The sequence below is a fragment of the Eschrichtius robustus genome, chromosome 11, assembly GCF_028021215.1.
Source record: "Eschrichtius robustus isolate mEscRob2 chromosome 11, mEscRob2.pri, whole genome shotgun sequence".
Lineage (NCBI taxonomy): Eukaryota > Metazoa > Chordata > Mammalia > Artiodactyla > Eschrichtiidae > Eschrichtius > Eschrichtius robustus.
Window position 1 is genome coordinate 103,105,028 of NC_090834.1, and position 21,144 is coordinate 103,126,171.

The 21,144-nt window shown below is 46.0% G+C and overlaps 1 protein-coding gene and 1 non-coding gene across 2 annotated transcripts in view; both read right to left on the bottom strand.

Annotated features, from left to right (window-relative positions):
- Positions 1-19,308, bottom strand: part of OSBP (oxysterol binding protein) — a 34,397-nt gene extending 15,089 nt beyond the window's left edge. The window contains exons 1-7 of the mRNA XM_068554677.1: positions 18,791-19,308; positions 12,652-12,860; positions 9,499-9,749; positions 4,835-5,033; positions 4,475-4,577; positions 4,094-4,148; positions 3,764-3,895 (exon numbers count right to left, since the gene is read on the bottom strand). Of these exons, the coding sequence (XP_068410778.1) occupies positions 3,764-3,895; positions 4,094-4,148; positions 4,475-4,577; positions 4,835-5,033; positions 9,499-9,749; positions 12,652-12,860; positions 18,791-19,152 (1,311 nt within the window). The 5' untranslated portion in view covers positions 19,153-19,308. The remainder of the gene's footprint in view (positions 1-3,763; positions 3,896-4,093; positions 4,149-4,474; positions 4,578-4,834; positions 5,034-9,498; positions 9,750-12,651; positions 12,861-18,790) is intronic.
- LOC137772738 (small nucleolar RNA SNORA48) lies at positions 11,940-12,082 on the bottom strand. Its single transcript, XR_011075543.1, has one exon. It is a non-coding gene; the product is annotated as a small nucleolar RNA SNORA48 (small nucleolar RNA).
- Positions 19,309-21,144: the final 1,836 nt, after the last annotated feature.

Here is a 21,144-nt window from a genome sequence, read left to right on the forward strand (position 1 = left end):
GCTTCTAAGTTGACTGGAATTTATGATGACTTTACTACTTTAAAAAATTACTATAAAGAGAGGTTAGGTTCCCAGGCTAGTCCATAAAGCTTATTTAACCAGCAATACAGCTAAATAAGCCTGAATATCACTAGCCTGAGTTGAGTCCAAAGAAGAGAGGAAGGAAGAAAAAAAATGTCCTTTGTATTGAATGGAGCTGACCTAACGCAAAATTTCAGTTAATAAAACAACACTTTTCTTTCCTACAGTCCTACCTCTTTTTCTTTTTCTGCATTTTTATCCAGCCTCCTACCCCCAATCTCTGAGTCACATACTACCTTCATGCTTACTGTCTTCCCAATTATGAAACATCTTGTAATTTCCACTATAACAAACTTTGGAAACAAAGTATAAAGGAAAACATCTACTTGAAATACCATCACCCAAAGATAACCACTGTTAATAGTTTCATATTTGTTTCTATGCATTTACACATTAAAAAAAATACATATACTAGAGCCTGCTTTTTCTGAGAAATATACTAAGCATTTCTCTGTGAAAATTTCCCAACGGGGAAGCAGGATCTACCCTGCTTCAACTAAAAACAGTGTACCACACTCCAAAGCCATGCTGTCTGCACAGAGAAAAGCATTATGATAAGAAAAATGCACACCAAGGGGAAATGGATGGACAGAACTCAAATCCTCAAGTGTCTTTTTAAAAGACGGTACTTATTAACTATGCCAACAAAATCTCTCCGTGGCAGAACTGCAGGCAACACGCAGTAACATTTCCATACATTTCGAGGAAAATGGGACAGGTGATGTGCTCCGCCAGTGGCTACAGGACAGATGAGCACCACCTGGGCCTAGAATCAGTATATCCTTACTTAGCCCATCACCGCTTATCACACACACACACAGCCCTGCCCCCCAACAGCTGTTCCAGGAACCACAGTTTCTCTGAAAGTGCCAAGCTTTTTATACTGGTCATTTTATCCCTCAGAGGGCTAACAGGGAAACAAACCAATCTGAGAATTTACAGTGGAAAGAAGCAGGGCATTAGTTATACGGCTGATGGAGAGCTGGGCAGCATAAAATGACAGCCTAGAGATTAGCAGCAGCAGCAGGAAGCCGTAACTGTTGACAGGCAGGAGGAGCAAAGCGCAGCAGTGGTACTGCTGCAGCACAGAGGCCGGAGGCGTGCGCAGAAGCTAAAACCTCAGGGGGGCCTGTCCAGTGGAAACTAGAGCCACAAAGCCGCTGCCAGAGCATTGCCCAAGAGAATGTAGCCGGGGCGGGGAGTACCCTGGGGTTTCTCCCTTCCTCCCGCTCCAAACTCCTTCTGGTGCCTCGCACTGGTGGAGCCCAGCCAGAGCCAGCAGACATGGAAGCCTGAGAAACAGAGCTTGGAGGGATCAGCTTTCCTGTGACACAGCACAGAGCAGGGGAAGGGTGAGGACTAGATCCACAGGCCAGCAGGTACAGGACTGCACGTTCCTCGTAACAATGTCAACAAGGAACTAATGGTAAAGTAGGACAGAGAGGTCACCTGGACTCAGAACCTATCTCTAAGCAGGAACTGCATTTCTGAGGCTGCAATGACTTGCCTTTCCAGCCTGTCTCTCCACCACTTCCTTCAAGGCACTAGGCAAAGAAGCGGGGCTTCTTTTCAGGCCCCTAGTCAACCACTTATTTTATGCTTCTCCAGTGTGCTTACTCACGGCCTTTCCCTGTCTGGAGGTCAACATTTTTCTAACAGAAATCCTATGCACTTACATAGAAATCTATTTGTTTTCCAAGACTCAGTTAATGAATTACTTTAACATTTGCTGAATGATATATATGTGCCAGGCACTGGCTAAGCATCAAGGATATAAAGACCAGTCTCTGCCCATGAAGAACAGTCTATGGAGAGGCAGAAACCACTCACTGGTCCATAAGCCCCAAGAGGCTAGGAGAATGCTGTCTGTATGCCGTGCAACCGGCTATGGGCAGAGCCTGTAGCCATCCCCCACTCTCCATTCTTCCCTTCTTCTACAAGTAGTTGAATCCCCAATTTTTAACTAGGTCATGCCACCAAGAATAGAAGTCTTCATTTCTAGTCTCCTCTCCAGCTAGCTGAGGCCATATAACTAAGTTCTGGCCAAAGAGACTGAAGGGAAAATGGTTCATGAAATTTCCAGGAAGCACCCTTAAAAGGCAGGACATGCCCTTCTCCTCTTTCCCTCTTCCTGCTGACTGGAACGCGATCCTGACGGCCCGAGTTGGAGCAGCCACTTAACACCTAGGAACTGAGGCCACAGGCAGCAGAACAACAGGACAGAAAGGAGCCCGGTCGTGACAGTGTGGAGTATCGTACCAGCCCTGGACCACCTACTTCTGGACTTGAATGTGATAATGAGTTAAGCTAATATTTGTTGGCCAACTTTTTCTGTGAAAGGTTAGATAGTAAATATTTAGGCTTCAAGGGCCATATGGCCTCTGTCACACCTACTCAACACTGCTGTTCTAGGATGAAAGCAGCCACAGACAATCTGTAAATGAATGAGCATTTACTGTGCTCCAACAAGCTTCATGGACACTAACATCTAAACTGTATATAATTTTCACATCACAAAATATTATCCTTTTGATATTTTTCAACCATTTAAAAACATAAAAACTATGCTTAGGTTGTAGGCTGTACAGATGGCAGCCAGATTTGGCCCCAGGGCCACAGTTTGCTGACCCCTGGTCTAAACCAACATATTTTGGATTCTTTAAATTGAACCTATACCTGATACACTGATACAACCCCAGGCAGCTAGGCAGTCATTAAACTCCTGGGGAGTGAACCAGTAAGTTAAACCCACTGCCCAGAAATACACAGTGGCACTTGCTGGAACACAGGGAAGAGACGGCTCACCCTGACCAGATGCATGGGTGAAGGTCTGCTGAAAGAGACGACACCATAGTCGAATCCTGAAAAAAAGGGTATCAGCCAGGGCGAAAGAAAAGTGGCATAGGTGGGTGGGAAGCTGATGAAAGTTTGGGCAGAAAGAGCAGTGTGTGCAAATGCCCTGGGGTGGGATGGGGGGGGGGAAAGATGCCGGTGAGTCCCTGAAGGTAACTCCCAAAGACCAGAACACGGCACGTGTACAGGTGGAGCCTTGTCCTCGGGGAGGAAGTATCAAGCCCACCAAGGGATCTCAAAGCAGTAAGGCGCTAGTAAAGGATGTTAAGCTAAGGAATGACATGACTACACTTGCAATATTAAAAAGATCCCTTTTTAAAACAGTGTGGACAGACTGGAGGAGGGCATGACAGGAGGCAGGGAGGTCAGTCCAAACACCTCCTTCACCAGGGAGATGGTCCACAGCTTCCTGGTTGGAATGAATTGGTTCTGCTTTTGTCTCCCCAAACCTTTGTACGCACAGTACTTCCCATCATAGAAAGGAATCCTTTCTACCTGTTTTCATGTCTGTCTCTTGAACTACATGCTTCTTGAAAACAGAAACGATGCTGAATTTATCTTTGCAGGTCCTCAGCACATCTGGCATAGGAATTTGCTCATAAATAACCGTTACTGAACAAATGCATCTGATCCTAGGTGATTTGGAAACATACCAGATCCCTAGCGAAAATTAAAGCAGCTAGTTTTAAGGGATCGTTTATGACTGTAAGGGTAACAAGGACCATGCCACAGACTGCCACAGGAGTGGGCGGAGGCTGTCCCGGCAGCACCCTTCTGACCGGGGCCTGAGAGGCCTTCCGGGCGGAGCCTGGTCGTGCAAGACCCTCACCGGCATGGGGATCTTGGAGAGTTCTTTTCCGATGCAGTTCTTCATGATGCTCCACAAATTGAGGCTGTAGTTTGGCTTGTACGGTATCCGCGTTCTCTTTTCCTTCTTGGTCTCTTCCAGCTGATGCTTGTACTAAGCGCAGAAACAAAGCCATTCAATCACCCACAAAGAACAGAAAACCCAGTATTTATAAGCTTCCCTTCCCCCATGCTAAAATTAAAAAAAAAAAAAAAAAATCAGCATTTTCTGTTTCTCTTAGTAATTTATAAGCAAATCCTTGGGAATGACACCTAAGTCCCTCAGTCTTGGTAATTCCCAAATAAGACTTACCTGTTCATCAAGGCTGATGTCACTGCTGGTTCCGCTGATGTTGCTGCCAGTACGTCTACACAGATGGGAAGCGTATGAGAATTAGCATAAACGTCAGAACTAGAGTTTGGTCCTCACCATGTCTTTACAAAGCAGAATGCTAAGGACACTGCACAGACTTATCGATGAGTGATCAAACGACGACACTTAGAAAACAGTACGTATGAATAAACATCTCTGGAGAACTTGTTCATGTAAAAACGCTGACAGTCTTCCGCTTACGTAAGGAGAAAAGAGTCCATATCTTAGTAAACAACTATGACACTCCCACTGAAACATTTCTAACCTTTCCATGGCCAGATATGCTCATCTTGCGGGGAGTGGGAATCAAGAATGACTTACTTGTGGCCCAAATTTTCAGGCACGGTGATGATCTCAGGAGCATCAAAGAACTCATTCTCGTCATCCTCATCACTCACGTCTCCTTTGCCAGAGCAGCACTGACCTACAAGGGGGAAAGCCGCATTTGTTTCCTTTGGCTGCATTGACCAAAACCTGGCACAGCTGGAGCTTTCAAATATTAACCACAAACAGAGTAACAAATGGTAGAAAGCAATGGGGAAGTCAGAAGAAATGAAGGGCTCGAATCCCATCTCACATGAGTCGCTGATTCTGGAGAATCTGGAGCTCTCTCTATCAGCTGCAGAAAAGCATCTGGCTTGGATGAGAACAGGCCATCCAAGAGCCAAGCAAGCAGCTCACCTTTACCAGACCCAGCGCTGCCAGGGGCGTTTGCCGGCAGCACCGTGGCTCCGCGGAAGGCTCTCTCCAGGTGATTGTGCTGCTTTGCTAGCTGCTCCAGGGTCTCTTCCAGGCGGATGCGCTGGTCCCTTTCATACTGCAGGGACTTCTGCCACTTTTTGCTGTGGGTCTGCGCTAACACAAGGAAATCTCTGCAGGCCTGTATGGAGAAAGAGCCGACATAGGTCACCTCAACTCAGCTGGTCAGAGATTCCCCTCAGGCCTCTGTAAGCCCAGTAAGCAACCTTATTCTGGGAACGTGAACTAGCAAATTACGGTGAAAGGCCTTCCCTGTTATTCCACAGTATCAGGGACAGCCAGCTCCATGATACAATCAAGGTCAACTCCAGAAAAAAAAAATTGAATGTGGTTGTCACAGTTCTTTCATATTTTCCTGGTCATGAGGACCAAACAAATGCCAAGTGAGCAACAAACCTAGACAAAGTATTTGTGCAACATCACAAAGGGCAGCTATGTGAACCGCTCCAAAGAAGAAACCTACTGACTAAAAGGTGAGGAAAAGCATGAGATAAGCATGTATTGCTTTCAATACATTCTCAACTGAACTCGAGTCACCTAAAACTGAGGAATTCAGACACTCAGAACAGAGAGTCTGCACTGAATTAAACCAAATATGGGGAAATTTAATTGGTTTTTATTTTGGTCACTAAGATAATAACTGATCTTAAAAATTAGAAGCCTACCTGAGGAATCGAAGAAGAGATCTAGAGACAGGACACAAACCTGACCATATTAGTCCCTTCACTGGCTCCCCATCGACATTAGGACCAAATCCTAACTATTGGTTATGGACATAAACGGCCCTTGTATCCTCCTGTCCAGGCAGCTGGACCCACCCCTGCACCCTGCCATGGAGCCATCCTGAACCGCTCGCCCTTTCTCAGACATGCAGATTTCTTTCAGGCCTGCCCATCGGAGAACGTGCTATTTGCTTGGCCTAGTATGCCTTCTTACCTCCTTTCTCTGCTTGGCCAAGTCCTCTTCATTCTTTAGGATCTATGGCAAATGTTACTTCTTCTGTGACGCTCCCCCCCAACCCCCATCTCCCAGTCTCTCCTCTACTTTCCACAGCACTTTGCACATATTTCTATTTTACACCATCCACAGCAGTATCGTGACTTTCTCTCCAGATGGATTATGAGCCACTTGAAGACACCATTTATAGCTTACTCACATACTTATCTCCAGCTCCTAACTTAGCTGCTTTGTACATAGTGGGAGCCTGGTACAGTTTGCTTAATAAATAAATGAAGGAAGGGAGCAATGTTAAGCTTAAAAGTCTATAACCTGTTAAAGAGAAACTAAAAGGTAAACAGAACATCTACTCCCATGGTTTCAACCTTTGCCTATGGGCTGATGCCTACTAAATCAGTAATTCCAGCTCTGCGCTCAGGGAGCTGCAGACCAGACTATCCAACTGCCTGCTCAATGGCTCAAAGTAATCTCAGAATCAGTGGGTCCCATGCTGAACTCACCATGTTCCCTTTCTGACTCTGCATCTCCATCCCAAGAACAGTTCCAGGGCCCTTCCACCTGCCCAAGCCAGAAAACTAAAAGGCATCCTTGATTCTTAGTTTTCTTCCCTCCCCACATCCAATGATCAAATCCTGATTTTTCTTCGATATTTCTGGAATCTGTACATTTCTTTCCATCCTGCACACTCGGAAGCAGTACAGAGGACATACTCTGGAATTGTCACAGCTCCCTCCTACTATCCAACTACGGAATTTTTAGCAAGTTACTTAACCTCATGGTGCCTCATCTTCCTCACCTGTGAACAAGGAGTGACAACAGTAGCTATCTCAAAAGTTGTTGCTTAACATGTAAAGCACTTAGACCGGGCTCACAGTGATCATTCAATAAGGTGTTAGCTATTAGAGTTAAGCCTGCATCAAAATCGGTCTTATCCTCTTCGAATCCACTACTACCAGCTTGGTAGCCCATTATAGTAGGATCTGCACACAGCCCCCCACCCCCCATACTTAACTCCTCTTCAGCCTTATCTCTAGGTACTTCCTTGCTTGGCTAACAGTCAACTGCAAGTGGTTCCCAGACTTTGGGAGAGAGGGAGGGATCCACACACACCACACCTGGATCAACTCTCCTCCCTCACTTCCTTTGAAGAACAGGGGTCATAACTCAAAGTTAGTGAGAGAAGATTATATGCCAGGCACTTTACTGAACACTCGACACCCATTAGCTAATAAAAGCCTCTCCACACCCTGAGGGCAGCTACTAGGATCATCACCATTCACAGAAAAGGAACTGGGGTCACCGAGGAACTGGGGTGCCCCAGGTTACAGAGATGGTTAACTGGGGCAGTTGGACTTCAGGACCCCAAACTCTTTGTTGCTTTTTTTTTTCATAAGAAGACTCTCTCAGGTCTTTCAGAATTTATCTGAGGTGTTAACGCCTCAGATCCTCCTGGTCTGAGCTAGACACTCCCGCGGTTCTACAGCACAGCAGCCTGTGCTCACATCCCTCCTGGCACGCAGCACACTCCATAATGATCTGTTCACTTCTCAGGCCCCTCACTGGACAGTAATCTCCCTGAGGGCAGGGACCACAGCCACATTAGTTTTATATCCCCAGCACAGTGCCTAGAACACAGAAGGTGCTCAACAGGTGTTCACTGCATTAGCAAAGGCACACACTAACAGTGTCAAATGCACTCCCCTGCTTAGAGTCACTCTGATAGTAAGAAAAGCTATGTCCTAAGCAAGCAAGCAGCTGAGTGAAATGAGTGCATTCTTCCTTTGCCACAATACTCACTGCCTGTTTAGAGGTGTGCTGTGCTAGCATGTCCGTTTTAAGGCCTTGCCGTCATCCCCTAAAAGGTACAAAGGAAACAACACAGGGCTAAACAATGCATTTCCTGCAGTAACCGGCTATAAAAGGGGCAAAGACAGCGCACCCAGGGGAGCAGAGTGAGAACTGACACAAACTCCGGATACCTAGGACTCAGGGAAAAAGAACTGTCCCCGGGGACAAAGATGAGCACGTTTTCAAGAGGAAAGTCCAAACTAAAGGTCCAGTTTTATGAGACAGTTGTAAATCGAGAGGTGCTTTACGCAGCACATTTTTCCGACCAGAGTAGGAAGGAAATTGTCATGGAGCGGGGTGTTCAGCTGACATGGATAAAAGGTAACAGGTGGTCGTGCCCTGAGCTGTTCTATTTCAAAAGCGTACTTACTTACTACTGATTAAATGCCCTGTATGATGTATGAGGTCTTCCTGATCACAGGAGGACCAGAAAAACAGGCACACAGGCACCAAGACGTACGGGAGTTTGGAGAGAGAGCACACGACCAAACATCAGGAACACCAGCGCCAGAACGGTGCTGGGAGACACTGATCTGCCTGCAGTCCTTAAGGGGACAAAATAATTTCTCTCCTCTGCTTTGTGGGAGTCGGAGCACTGACGAGTGTTCAACGCTTCAGAAAATGACACGAAAGTAAAAGTTACTACAACCTTCTATTCAGAAACAAAGGGGTTTTAAATGCGAAACACCAAAATTTCCCTTGGCCATAGGCAAAGACCTTCGATCTCTAAGAGCCACGTGAACACAAGTTCCAAGCAGATGCCTTATTACCGCTCCTCAAACAAGGAAAAATCTGACCCTAGTGAAGTAAGTTCATCCCATTTAACTAGATATAAGGAAAACAAAAACAAAAACGAAACCACCACGTGCAGAAGCCCTTGCTCACGTGCCTCATGAACTATCCTCCCGTGCTCCTATGTGGAAGCTGACTAAAATAAGCTGCCGGGTGAGGATCAGCCACCAGCAGGGGAGAAAGAGCGCTGTTTAAACTGTGCGCTCATTCCACACCTATCGCCCAGTATCGGACACACATCACCAACGCCAGTGGCACTCTGGGTCTACCTGGAGCCCTGCACCCAAGCAGCCAAAGCCTTCCCGAAACCAACGACAGCACCCGAGCCAGGAGTCATAAGGAGGCAGAAGCACTGGCCCCTTCTTTTGAAAAGAAAAGTACCCAAGGTTGAATATTTTGTCCTATCACCCAGAATTACACCCAGAACCGACAAATCCAAGACTGAAGATGGGACTAACCAGGATTACAAGGTTCTCACTAGTACTTAATCCAGCCCCCACTTACCACACTGTAGGCCAGGGCGCGTTAGCAAAGGAGGGGCTCAGACTCCAACCAAAATCTCAAGGAACATGGAAGTGGAAAGGCCCCATGAAGACCTTTTAGTTCCAATAGATAAAGTTAGAGAAAAATACATAGATAGGTAGATAGATAAACAGACAGACAGACAGACAGACAGATAGATAGATAGATAGAAAGAACCACAACCCAGGGAGGTGAAGGGACTCAACTAACGTCACCATCAGATGCCCTGCTGGTGGCAGATGCAGGGCTGGCGCAGTGTCCTCCTGCCATCCAAGCAGAGCGGGAAAGTCATTCCATCTGTGCGCCCTGCTCCATTTCATGCAACCAACAAAATGTAACTCAAATCCCTTGAACGATTAAGCTGGACCTAACGTCCTATGCTTTACCAGCTACGATCTTCCAGCATTTGGGGAGAATTACATTTCAAAGAGGGAAAGAAGCAAAAAGGCAGACATGTGCGCGCTTACGTTGATCATGGCGTTGGACGTTATCCTGAAGAGCGTGGCCCGCTCGTTGACCTGTTTGATCTTCTCGTTGCTCTCGGCCGGCAGCCGCAGGGACTCCAGCTCGCTGAGCGAGCGCTGCAGTGCCGTGCCGTGCTTGGCGATCAGGTCGTTGCACGTGCTCAGGTCCTCCACTTTGCTGGACAGGGTCCGCAGGGTGTTCTGCAGCTCGGTCTTGTCGGTTTGTGAGACGGACTCCTCATCTCCCGACTCATCTGTATGGGCGGAAAGGTGAGTGATAGGACTCCAAGCCCAGGGCTGAGAGTCGGAACCCTACCCACTCTGCCCACAACCAAACCGACACTCCTCAGGCTGTGCGTTCTGACCGACTGAGAGCTCACCACTGCCAGATGACTCGCCTACAGCGTGGTCCACAGCCCACCTGCGTCACAAACACCTGGGGTACTACTACTTTTTCTTCCCGGGGCAGACAACAATAAGCATTTTTTCTGCTCATGCTTTTTTTTCCTCCTAGTTTTATTGACATATAATTGACATAGAGCACTGCTGTAAGTTTAAGGTGTACAGCATATACACCTTACTAATATTGTGAAATGATTAAAAGAAGTTAACCTCCACCATCTCATATAGATACAAAAAGAAGTTTCTTTTTTCCTCGTGATGAGACTTTTAGGATCTACTCTCTTAACAACTTCCAAATACACTGAACGGCAGTGTTAACTACAGTCATCATGTTGTATTTACATCCCCAGGACTTATTTATCTTATAACTGGAAGCTTGTACCTTTCTTTTTAATCTGTTTTTTGTAATCTTTTTTTTTTTTTTTTGGCTGTGTTGGGTCTTCGTTGCTGTGAGTGGGCTTTCTCTAGTTGCAGCGAGCGGGGGCCACTCTTCGTTGCGGTGCACGGGCTTCTCATTGTGGTGGCTTCTCTTGTTGCAGAGCACGGGTTCTAGGCGCACAGGCTTCAGTAGTTGCAGCACGTGGGCTCAGTAGTTGTGGCGCACAGGCTTAGTTGCTCCGTGGCATGTGGGATCTTCCCGGACCAGGGATTGATCCCGTGTCCCCTTCACTGGCAGGCGGATTCTTAACCACTGCGCCACCAGGGAAGTCCTTGGAAGCTTGTACTTTTTGACCACCCTCCTCCATCCCCTCATGTCCCAACCCTGGGGTTCTTCTTAAAGGTGCAGTCTCTGGCCCCACCCCCAGAAAAACTTTGATTTGGCTGGTGTGAGGCAAGGTCCAGGAATCTGTATTTCGAATAAGGTGTCTGGGTAATTGTGATGCACATTGAGGTTTGCGAACCAGTGACCTAGAGGATAGGATGGAGAAGCTAAATGGCTCTTGGGGCTGGGAATGAATTATTGAGCCTTTTCACCCTAGCTTGAGGGGCCCAATCCAGTCACACTGATTATTAGTGCAAATCCACTATCATCTGTTGGGTGATCAGTGGGCCTGTATGACATGGGTTGAGAACTGCAGTCTAGCTGCTCTCTGTAAACCATGTCCACATCATCAAAAGACTCATTAACTTATCTTTTTTTTTTAAATTAATTAATTAATTTTTGGTTGTGTTGGGTCTTCGTTTCTGTGCGAGGGCTTTCTCTAGTTGCGGCGAGCGGGGGCCACTCTTCATCGCGGTGCGCAGGCCTCTCACTGTCGCGGCCTCTCTTGTTGCGGAGCACAGGCTCCAGACGCACAGGCTCAGTAGTTGTGGCTCACGGGCCTAGTCGCTCCGTGGCATGCGGGACCTTCCCAGACCAGGGCACGAACCCGTGTCCCCTGCATTGGCAGGCAGATTCTCAACCACTGCACCACCAGGGAAGCCCAACTTATCTTTTCTAAAGGAGAACTCGGGAACTTCATGATGAGCTCATCTGACACTAAAGCCACCCCTGCACTGAGAGCTGTGCAAGGTCTTCTGTTAAATGACTTTCAAATAATAAGTCAAGCAGAGAGCTGTGTTGTGCCTCTTGCTATCAGTTTTGTCCTTAACACTTTGCAACTGCAAAGTTCTTTTCCAGCAGTGTCACTTCCTTTGGGGGTGCTGAAATCAGCACTAAAATCAAAACAAAAGAAACAAGGAAGGACCTGCCCTATCTGTTAGGCAGACAGCAGGGCCAGAGTCAAAATATTCGCTGTTACCCGGAAACTAACAAAGCAGTAAACTTTCCTTTCATTGCTTAAGAGATAGTAAACACAGCACGGGAAAGAACAAGGGATAAGAAACACAAGAGATGAACAACCAGAAGTTAGCAGGTGAGCATCTTGGTCAGCTCTATGATGACCAAGCTCAGCATGACTAAACTATCAACATCTGCGGGGAAATCCTACCATTTTCCTTTAAGAAAAATCAAAACATAATTAGATTGTTCTTTTTAGTGAGACTATGGTAGCAAAATAAAGATTTTTCACAGAAAATATCACATATAATTATTATTTTTTTCATGTGCCTCAAGCATGAAACAGCTCTGGCCACCAACGCAGGCACCAAGCTGGGTTGAACAAAGGGCTGTACGCCCCTCTGCCCCAACTGATATAAGAGCAACACCACCCATCAGGTGTCTCTTTGCCCACTGCCAGGGGGTTTCACATATAATGTTTTTGGCAATCTACGAAGATTGTTGGTTTCAATTCCACCAGAAAAGAGTTAAGTAAGAAGATGCCAGGAGAAAAGAAAAAAGTCAGGACAGATCCAAAGTGTGAGTTGTAATAATCCTGACTGATCTATCAATAAAATAATTATTTCTCAAAATTTTAAGGTAGTCAGTTGGCATTAAAAGCCAAAAGGATAACTGATATGCTCCTAAGGCAGAGTTTCCCAACCTTAACAACGCTGACATTTTGGGCCAGCCACCTCTCTGCTGTGGGGCTGCCCTGTGCACTGGCAGGAGGTTAGCAGCGTCCCTGGCCTCTACTCCCTAGATGCCACCAACACCGCCACTCCTCAGCCTTCGCCAAATGTCCCCTTTGGGGCAGAATTGCCCCCAGCTGAAAACCAGCACTCCAGGAGAAATCCTGCCGGATGAGCAGAAGCCTGAGACATCCAGGAGACAGCTGATAATTAAATGACAATGACAATGAGGGACAAAATAAGATGTGTGCATAAGAGGGGCAAACAGAATGTTCCCCAGACACAATACTCTTTGCTCCCTACCTGACTCTGCCAGCATCTTCACAGCCTTGGCCTTGGCCAGCTCCAGGGCTGTGACCCAGCGCTGCCGCTCTACTTCCGAGCTCGCCTTCAGATGGTAGGTCTGAGCACCCCCGTTGGAAATGATGAAGTTGCAGGAGTCCTCCACCGTGATGTTGGCTGTGGCGAGGTTGATGGTACCACGGCAGGTATGTCTCATTTCTGCCTTTGACCTGCAATAACGAGCCAAAGACAAGCTAAGTAGAAAGCTGATGCGTGGTTTATCCTTCCTCACATTCCATTTCCTAACTCTAAGCCTTTCGAAAATACAGCAGTCTTAGGAATTAGCCAGTTCTAATATTTCCCTCCAATGGCTCCCTAAAATTCAAAAAACAATCAGTAGGGATTTCCTTTCAGAGCCTATAAGATTTTATTGCTCTGCTGTCCCTCTCACCCTTAGCTTTTAAAAAATAGGCTTCACTGAAGGATAACTACATACAGTATTAATCCAGCAATTTTAAGAGTACAATTTAGTAAGTTTTGACAAATGTATACACTTGTGCTACCACCTCCACAATCAAGATGTAGAACATTTCCATCACCCCAGAAAGTTCCCTCATGCCCTTTTGCAGTCAGGAATTACCTTTTACTTAGCAAGATATAATTATGAAATAGTGCTTTATAAACTCATGCAACAAAATTCTGTATAATAATCTTATTCTCTAAGAATAGCTCCATTTTACACGTATTGAACAACCCATTCCCCCAACTGTAACTCAGCCCAAATGAAATTCTCATACTACTCTTAACAACTATCTTGCAGAAGTGTAAGGCACCCTTAGACGTTTAGAGTATTAAATACTGACTACAGCTCAAATGATATGAAATAGGAATAACTAGCTTTCTGTGGGAGTAAAGAAAGAATAATCATTAAAGAATCACCAGGTGGTATAATCTTTCTGGAATATATTCTTTCCTAGGGTCCACTGACCTCTATTGGTGGGAACTCCTAAGCCATCCTATTAATAGCTAGGAGAGATTCAGCAAATCTGTTCTCAGAGGACTGGGTATAAAAATTTTCCCCATTTCTACTGACTGACAGTTCTATTAATAGACTAACTTTTGAACTTTACAGCACTGGTTGGTGACAACAAGCTACAAGAGACCTGGCATAAAAGATCAAGCTGCCAGCACAATTGAGTGTACAGGGCAAACTGTGCTAATTTCCCCCACCCGCCGATTATGCCCAGGGACCTGCATGTTGAGACTGCAGTTTTCCCCTGACCAACTTGGAACATAAAGAGGTCAAAGTCCTTTGCCAACTGCCACAGTGCAAAGCAGAGCCATTTCTCTTTCACGAGTGCCAAGCGGCCAAACATACCTGGCACATCCAGAATTCCTGCATGCCAGAGATGACACACACTCCAGCTCCGGAAACTAAGATTTGGTGGCTTTGAGAAAGTCTGTGTGCTGTGTTTAGGAAGACAGATTTGCTATCGTTCGGTTTGTCCCACGAAACTGGTTTTTCTCCCTCAGATGCACCAATGAGCAGTATGGGATGGCCGGGATGGGGGCGGGGGGGGGGAACGGGTCCTCAATAAACCAGGCCATTTTCCATCGCGCCCGCACCTGCCACACTGTAACGTGAATCCCTGGTTTTTCTATTCTTACCTCCCCTCCCCTGCCCCCAAGCTTCAGTTACATTATGAATAATGCAGGCTGAATTACAGACCCACAGCTGACAGGCCAGCTCACCCTTGCTTTCTACTCCAAAGGTGTTACTTGGACCGTCTACCACATTCCTCACAACGTGTTGGTATTTTCCACAAGCCACTTCCTAGGAATCTCTTCTGCTTGGGTCATCTTCATGAACTAAAGAAGTTTCTCAAATCACATAACGTCTGTAGCAGTTTTTAAAATACCAAAGAACTCTGGAAGTAGGGCGGGCTTAACTTCGGAGCTCTTGGGTTCAAGCAGAAGCGAGAAAGACATGCTTTTCAGAGTGCAAGATAAGTTCTTTAGGCACCTCAGTATTAGGTGGTATTTTCTGGTTAGTAAGGTCTTCCCTGAAAAGGCCAGCAGAAATAGTAACTCAGTCTCTAGAAGCTAGCCAGGAAAACTAATACTATGGGCTTGTCACGATGTGTCTAGGAGAGCTGGGGTTCTACATATGGTTTTAAGTAACCAGACATCTGTGTAACTTTGTGAGGAAGAACAGGATAGGTAAAAAGAAGGCATGCCAAAGCCTATTAGGACAGTTCATCAGAGCACGGGTCTAGGAAGTACTCAGTTAAAAAGAAAACAGTATTTTGTAAAAGGCATATACAGGATACGATTGGTTTTGGAGGCATGAAAAGCAGGAGGAAAGACAAGTTAGCTAAATAAGGAGATGGGGACCCAAAGAACCTGTTTGAAAGAATAAACTACCAATTCGTTGATAGGAAGTACTTCAATGTGATTTTGAGGGTAGTGCGTAGATTTGATAACTTTGGATCCTGCTGCTTGGTTGGTGTGTGGGTGGAACTATCTTAGCTGGCAAGGACAGGCATGTGGTATATTTCCCAATATGTGGTTTGATATGTTTTGGAAGTAGTTTTAGCTGTAGTCAGACAGGTACCACTAGCTATTGTAAGAGAGAAGTGAAAAGTGGTTACAAGTACTTAAAAGATAGCAACATATAGGTTATTACTGGCCAACCAAGATCAATACTGATCAAGACTGGTACCGATCAAAGACTCAACTGGGCTAGAAAGTAGATTTGATTAGGAACTTGGATGAGGAAAAATGACCACACATTAAGGCCCTCAGCTGATACACAACTTTTGAAAATGGGGAATCAGTGTTAACAGTGACTTACAAGCCAAGTTAGGACATGAATCAATTGAACATTAGAATGATGGCCAGTGTAACAGGAAAACATGAACCTGAGTAGGGGAAAAACTTTGGAGCAGACTAAAATTTTAGATTTGTGATTTAACCTTAAACTGATAGTCCTGGATGAGTAATTAGAAAGGGTTAAAATGAAAATCAATTCTGAATATAATAATGCAAACAATATACATAAGCCAAAGCAATCCTGAGAAAGAAAAACGGAGCTGGAGGAATCAGGCTCCCTGACTTCAGACTATACTACGGAGCTACAGCGATCAAGACAGTATGATACTGGCACAAATACAGAAATATAGATCAATGGAACAGGATCGAAAGCTCAGAGATAAATCCACACACATATGGTCACCTTATCTTTGATAAAGGAGGCAAGAATATACAATGGAGAAAGGACAGCCTCTTCAATAAGTGGTGCTGGGAAAACTGGACAGCTACATGTAAAAGAATGAAATTAGAAAACTCCCTAACACCATACATAAAAATAAACTCAAAATGGATTAAAGACCTAAATGTAAGGCCAGACACTATAAAACTCTTACAGGAAAACATAGGCAGAACACTCTATGACATAAATCACAGCAAGATCCTTTTTGACCCACTTCCTAGAGAAATGGAAATAAAAACAAAAATAAACAAATGGGACCTAATGAAACTTAAAAGCTTTTGCACAGCAAAGGAAACCATAAACAAGGCGAAAGAATGGGAGAAAATATTTGCAAACGAAGCAACTGACAAAGGATTAATCTCCAAAATATACAAGCAGCTCATGCAGCTCAATATCAAAAAAACAAACAACCCAATCCAAAAATGGGCAGAAGACCTGAACAGACATTTCTCCAAAGAAGACACACAGATGGCCAACAAACACGTGAAAGGATGCTCAACATCACTAATCATTAGAGAAATGCAAATCAAAACCACAATGAGGTATCACCTCATACCGGTCAGAATGGCCATCATCAAAAAATCTACAAACAATAAATGCTGGAGAGGGTGTGGAGAAAAGGGAACCCTCTTGCACTGTTGGTGGGAATGTAAATTGATACAGCCACTATGGAGAACAGTATGGAGGTTCCTTAAAAAACTAAAAATAGAACTACCATACGACCCAGCAATCCCACTACTGGGCATATACCCTGAGAAAATCACAACTCAAAAAGAGTCATGTACCACAATGTTCACTGCAGCTCTATTTACAGTAGCCAGGACATGGAAGCAACCTAAGTGTCCATCAACAGATAAATGGATAAAGAAGATGTGGCACATATATACAATGGAATATTAGCCATAAAAATAAACGAAACTGAGTTTTTGTAGTGAGGTGGATGGACCTAGAGACTGTCATACAGAGTGAAGTAAGAAAGAGAAAAACAAATACCCTGTGCTAACACAGAGATATGGAATCTAAAAAAAAATTGTTCTGATGAACTTAGGGGGAGGACAGGAGTAAAGACGCAGACGTAGAGAATGGACTTGACACGGGGAGGGCAAAGGGTAAGCTGGGACGAAGTGAGAAAGTAGCACTGACATATATAGACTACCAAATGTAAAACAGATAGCTAGTGGGAAGCAGCTGCATAGCACAGGGAGATCAGCTCAGTGCTTTGTGTCCACCTAGAGGGGTGGGAGGGAGATGCAAGAGGGAGGGGATATGGGGATATATGTTTATGTATAGCTGATTCACTTTGTTATACAGCAGAAACTAACACAACATTATAAAGCAATTATAGTCCAATAAAGATGGTTAAAAAAAAAAAAATGAAATACACAAGTGTTCACAATTAATGTGGCTTAAGCAGTGAGGATGTGCTAAGGTATTTTCCACTGTGTTAGAGACCAGATAAGCATGTGTTCCTATTTCAACAACCTCCAACTCCCATCTTCAATTTCCTCTCAAAATTCTTTAAGAGCCAAAACAATGGAGTTGGTGGAAAAGAGATTCGTTCACCCGAACCCTCCTGGTGGCAAAGTGACTACTGGCAGAGGAAAAGAAATATAGAGTGAGCCGTTCTTAACAACACTGTTTTAGGGCCCAAATAGAATGGTCTTTATAAAAAGACTTCACTTAGAAATGCCATTATATTAAGCAAAATCTCCCTTAAAGGGAACTTCTATACATTTTGTATAAAATATACATAGTATCATGATCTATAAATGTACTAGCTATGGATAAGTAGATATCTCTATATCTGACTGATCCATGTAACACTAACCTGGGTTTTAGGTTGTGTTGGTGTGAAAAGAATTAGTTTCAAATCCTGACTCAAGACCTTGGGAAAGCTGCCCAAGCTAAGTCTCCGTTTCCTCACTGCTAAGATGGGAATATCTCCTAACTTCCAGATTGTTTTGGGGAGTCAAAGAATACCATATGTAAAACACCTATCCAAACTGTCCAGCACTCAGGAAATGTTTATGTCCTGTCTCCAAACCCAGTGTCCTAACCTCTCTATCTATAGTAACATGAGTAGCCAAAAGCATGTTATGTTGTGGGAAGATTGTGGGTCACCGTAAACATATATGAAACATCCCAAAACAAGCATTTTTGAACAGAAGTAGTCATACAAAAGACATGGACTCTTCCCTTAATGAAACTTAAACCTCACTGACCAGAGAGACCCCAGAAATACTGGATGGAACACTTAATGATTCCCATGGGAGGAGGTGGGGCAGGCAAAAAGAAACACTGGAGTGCACTTCTCCATTCTGGTCTGTCCAGAAGGCGAAAGCCTAGGCAAATCTTGAAGAGATAAAGAGAGGGGACAGATACCGAGGCCACCCTACGCGTGGTGTCCTTGTGCCTGAATGTGGAGAGAGCAAAGGCGGGTACATCAAGGGCTGCTAATAACCTTGAATTCTGGAGACCAGGCACAGAGAGCTAAGCCTTGGGACTTTTTACAGTAAGTTCCTTGGGAGCGGTGCCTGGACTTTGCCCTCCCATACGTGTCCCTTAAACACCTACAACAGCGCCTTCCTTGCAGAATTAATCATTGCACCCATACGCTGTTGGAAACACAATGGAAGAGAAGATGCTCTCCGAACAACTGGAAGGGCCAGGGACTGAGGGGAAGGTATGGCACCAAGGGTGGGTCACCCAGGTGGAGCGGTAAGTCCTGGAGCGTTCACTTTCGTGATGGTGGACTCGTGTCGTGGGCTGTCAACGCGCGCAAGTGACGAAAAGGGGCCTGGGGCGACCTTGGCTGCTGTGCGGGCTGGAGAGGGTGACGGCGCGGGGGCTATGGGCTGCAGTGGGGGACGGCGCCCCGGAAGCAGTTACCTGTAGTAGCTCAGGAGCCCGTTGCTCAGCACGAACCACCGCCGCTGGTAGCCTTTGATATAATTGGTCCATTTGAAGAGCCAGCCCTCGCGAGCCGAGCCCGAACCCCCAGCGCCCGAGCCCCCCGCCGGCGGCGCAGGAGCCGGGCCCGCCGCCGCCACTCCCCCGGCCCCGGGGCCCGGGCCGCCCGCAGCCACCGCGGCCACCGTGCCCGGGGCGATCCCGGAGCCCGGCCCCGAGTCTCCGCGGCCACCGGCGCCGCCTCCTCCCACCATGGGGGGACCGGCGCCGCCACCGCCGCCCGGGGCCGCAATGGCTGCCGGGCCCGGGCCCACTACTCCTCTCAGCTCCGTCGCCGCCATGAGCCGCCGCCGCCCGGAGATACAGGACCGGAACCGCCTACGAGAGCCGCCGTCGCCGCCCGGAGGGCCCCACTTGGCTAGCGCATCAGCCGCCGCCGCGCAGCGTCCCCGCCCAGCCAGGCCGGCCGCGGGGAGGAGGGCTCTGCCGCCGGGAAGGAGGAAGTCGATTGGTGCCGCTGAGTGTCACTTGCGGAAGACCCCTCGGACATTGGCATTTCTCTTGGGCCTGTCATTCCACCAGCGCCCAGTGAGAGCCTGTGGTGGGACGCTTCCGCCAGGAACGCCGTTGATTGGTGCAGGTGAAGGCCAATCAGACTCATGAAAAGCTCATTGGTGCTTTTCCGAAGTCTCCGGCTCTCAGGGCGGACTCGAGAATGCAGACTACCCAGCCAGTCTGATTGTTGATTGGCTAGTATTTCTGCCACTCATTTTAGTTTATTCCTCCGTCACCGCCACGTCACCCCCTCCCATCACTCTTCTCCTCGCCCCTCTTCCGCCCTTACGGATTGGTGGTTCTTATCAGCTGCTCAACCTTTTCTACCATTTGCTGAACGAGTTGAGGAGAAAGGGGAGGAGTGTAGTCTTCACAGCCTCACTTTCATTTTTTATTGGTTGGAATGGATGCCACTCACAAGTCGGCGGAGAGACGGAGCGGTGGTTGGAGATGATTGGTTCCGGGAATTGTCTGTGAAAGCAGGCGCGTATCAATGCTAACGAATGAAAGAAACAGATTGAGAAAGGGGCAGGCCAGGGTAGCCAATAAAATCAGGGAAGGGCACTTGCGGGGCGTGCCCGTCTGCTTCCACCTTCGGGGAAGTTTGTGAGAGGCGAAAGCGAGTCAACTTCTTAAAAGCGTTTTTTGATGTACGCACAGTGTTGGGAGTCCCTCTCTCTGAGTTAGATTTCCATAGTTTCTTGCTGAGAAGAGTACTTCTCAGTAGTCAGCCCCTGCCTAAGTCTCCCTTCTAGGGCCCCCTTCTAGCAGCTGGCTCCAAGCTGGAGGCCTGAATTCTTGGGGAGCCCAGAAATGTCTTCCCCAGTTTCCTCGTGAATCCACCGTCCTAATTCCTTTGCCTGGTTTGCTCATCGTCGCACCACACCCCTTATCTCTTGATTGTAGACTGTCATAAGCTTCTCCTAACTCTGTTCCACGAGTTGCTGACCCAGCTGTGAGGAGAAAATAGACTGGCGAAGACCTGAGTTTACGTGTACTTCCGACCGGCGTCTAACAGTCCGAAAGGCCCTTGTTGGTATTAGCATCATAAGCGCACATGTGTATGCTTAACTTTGCACAGAAAATAGTTATTTTAGATAAATTGACTTTGTTCACACATTTATGAAAGTCATAAATTCAGTAACTCATTTAACATTTAGACGTTGTGAACTGTTGTTACAAACGCAGCTTTGAGGGGAACCCGGTATCTGTTACATTTTGCTAGTTTTGCTGGACAAGAGAAATAGCTGTTAGAAGTTGTAAAACAAATTGCTTTTTCTTGGCAATGTGCTTCACGGTATCAGGAAAATAAAATATTTCTTGAAAGATCCTTTTTCTGAAAACGTTTTTAAAAGAAGAGAAATATCTATTGAATTCTGGAGAGACAATGCACTTCGAAAATCTGCAGTTAGATGTAGGCTATTTGGGATTAATTGTTGTTGTTTTAACTCAACTAAAGTGAATTCCTTTATGCTTGAGTCCTGCCTTTGCTACCTAACTGGCTCTCTGGCTTTGGAAAAGTCATTTAAGCACTCCAAGCCTCAGTGTTCATTTCTGTTAAATAGTAATAAAGCCTTACAGCGATACTGTTATGATTAAATGCATACGAACGTGTTTGATAAACTAAACAGCTACAAAAACGTAAGTTGTTACAGGGGCTGGAGGAACCAGATAAACACCACCACCAAGGAGACAATCAAGTAAATAAAAAATGTGAGATATTCTATAAGACAACTGGTTTTACAGAAGATAAGATATAAAGATTAAGGGAAAGTGAT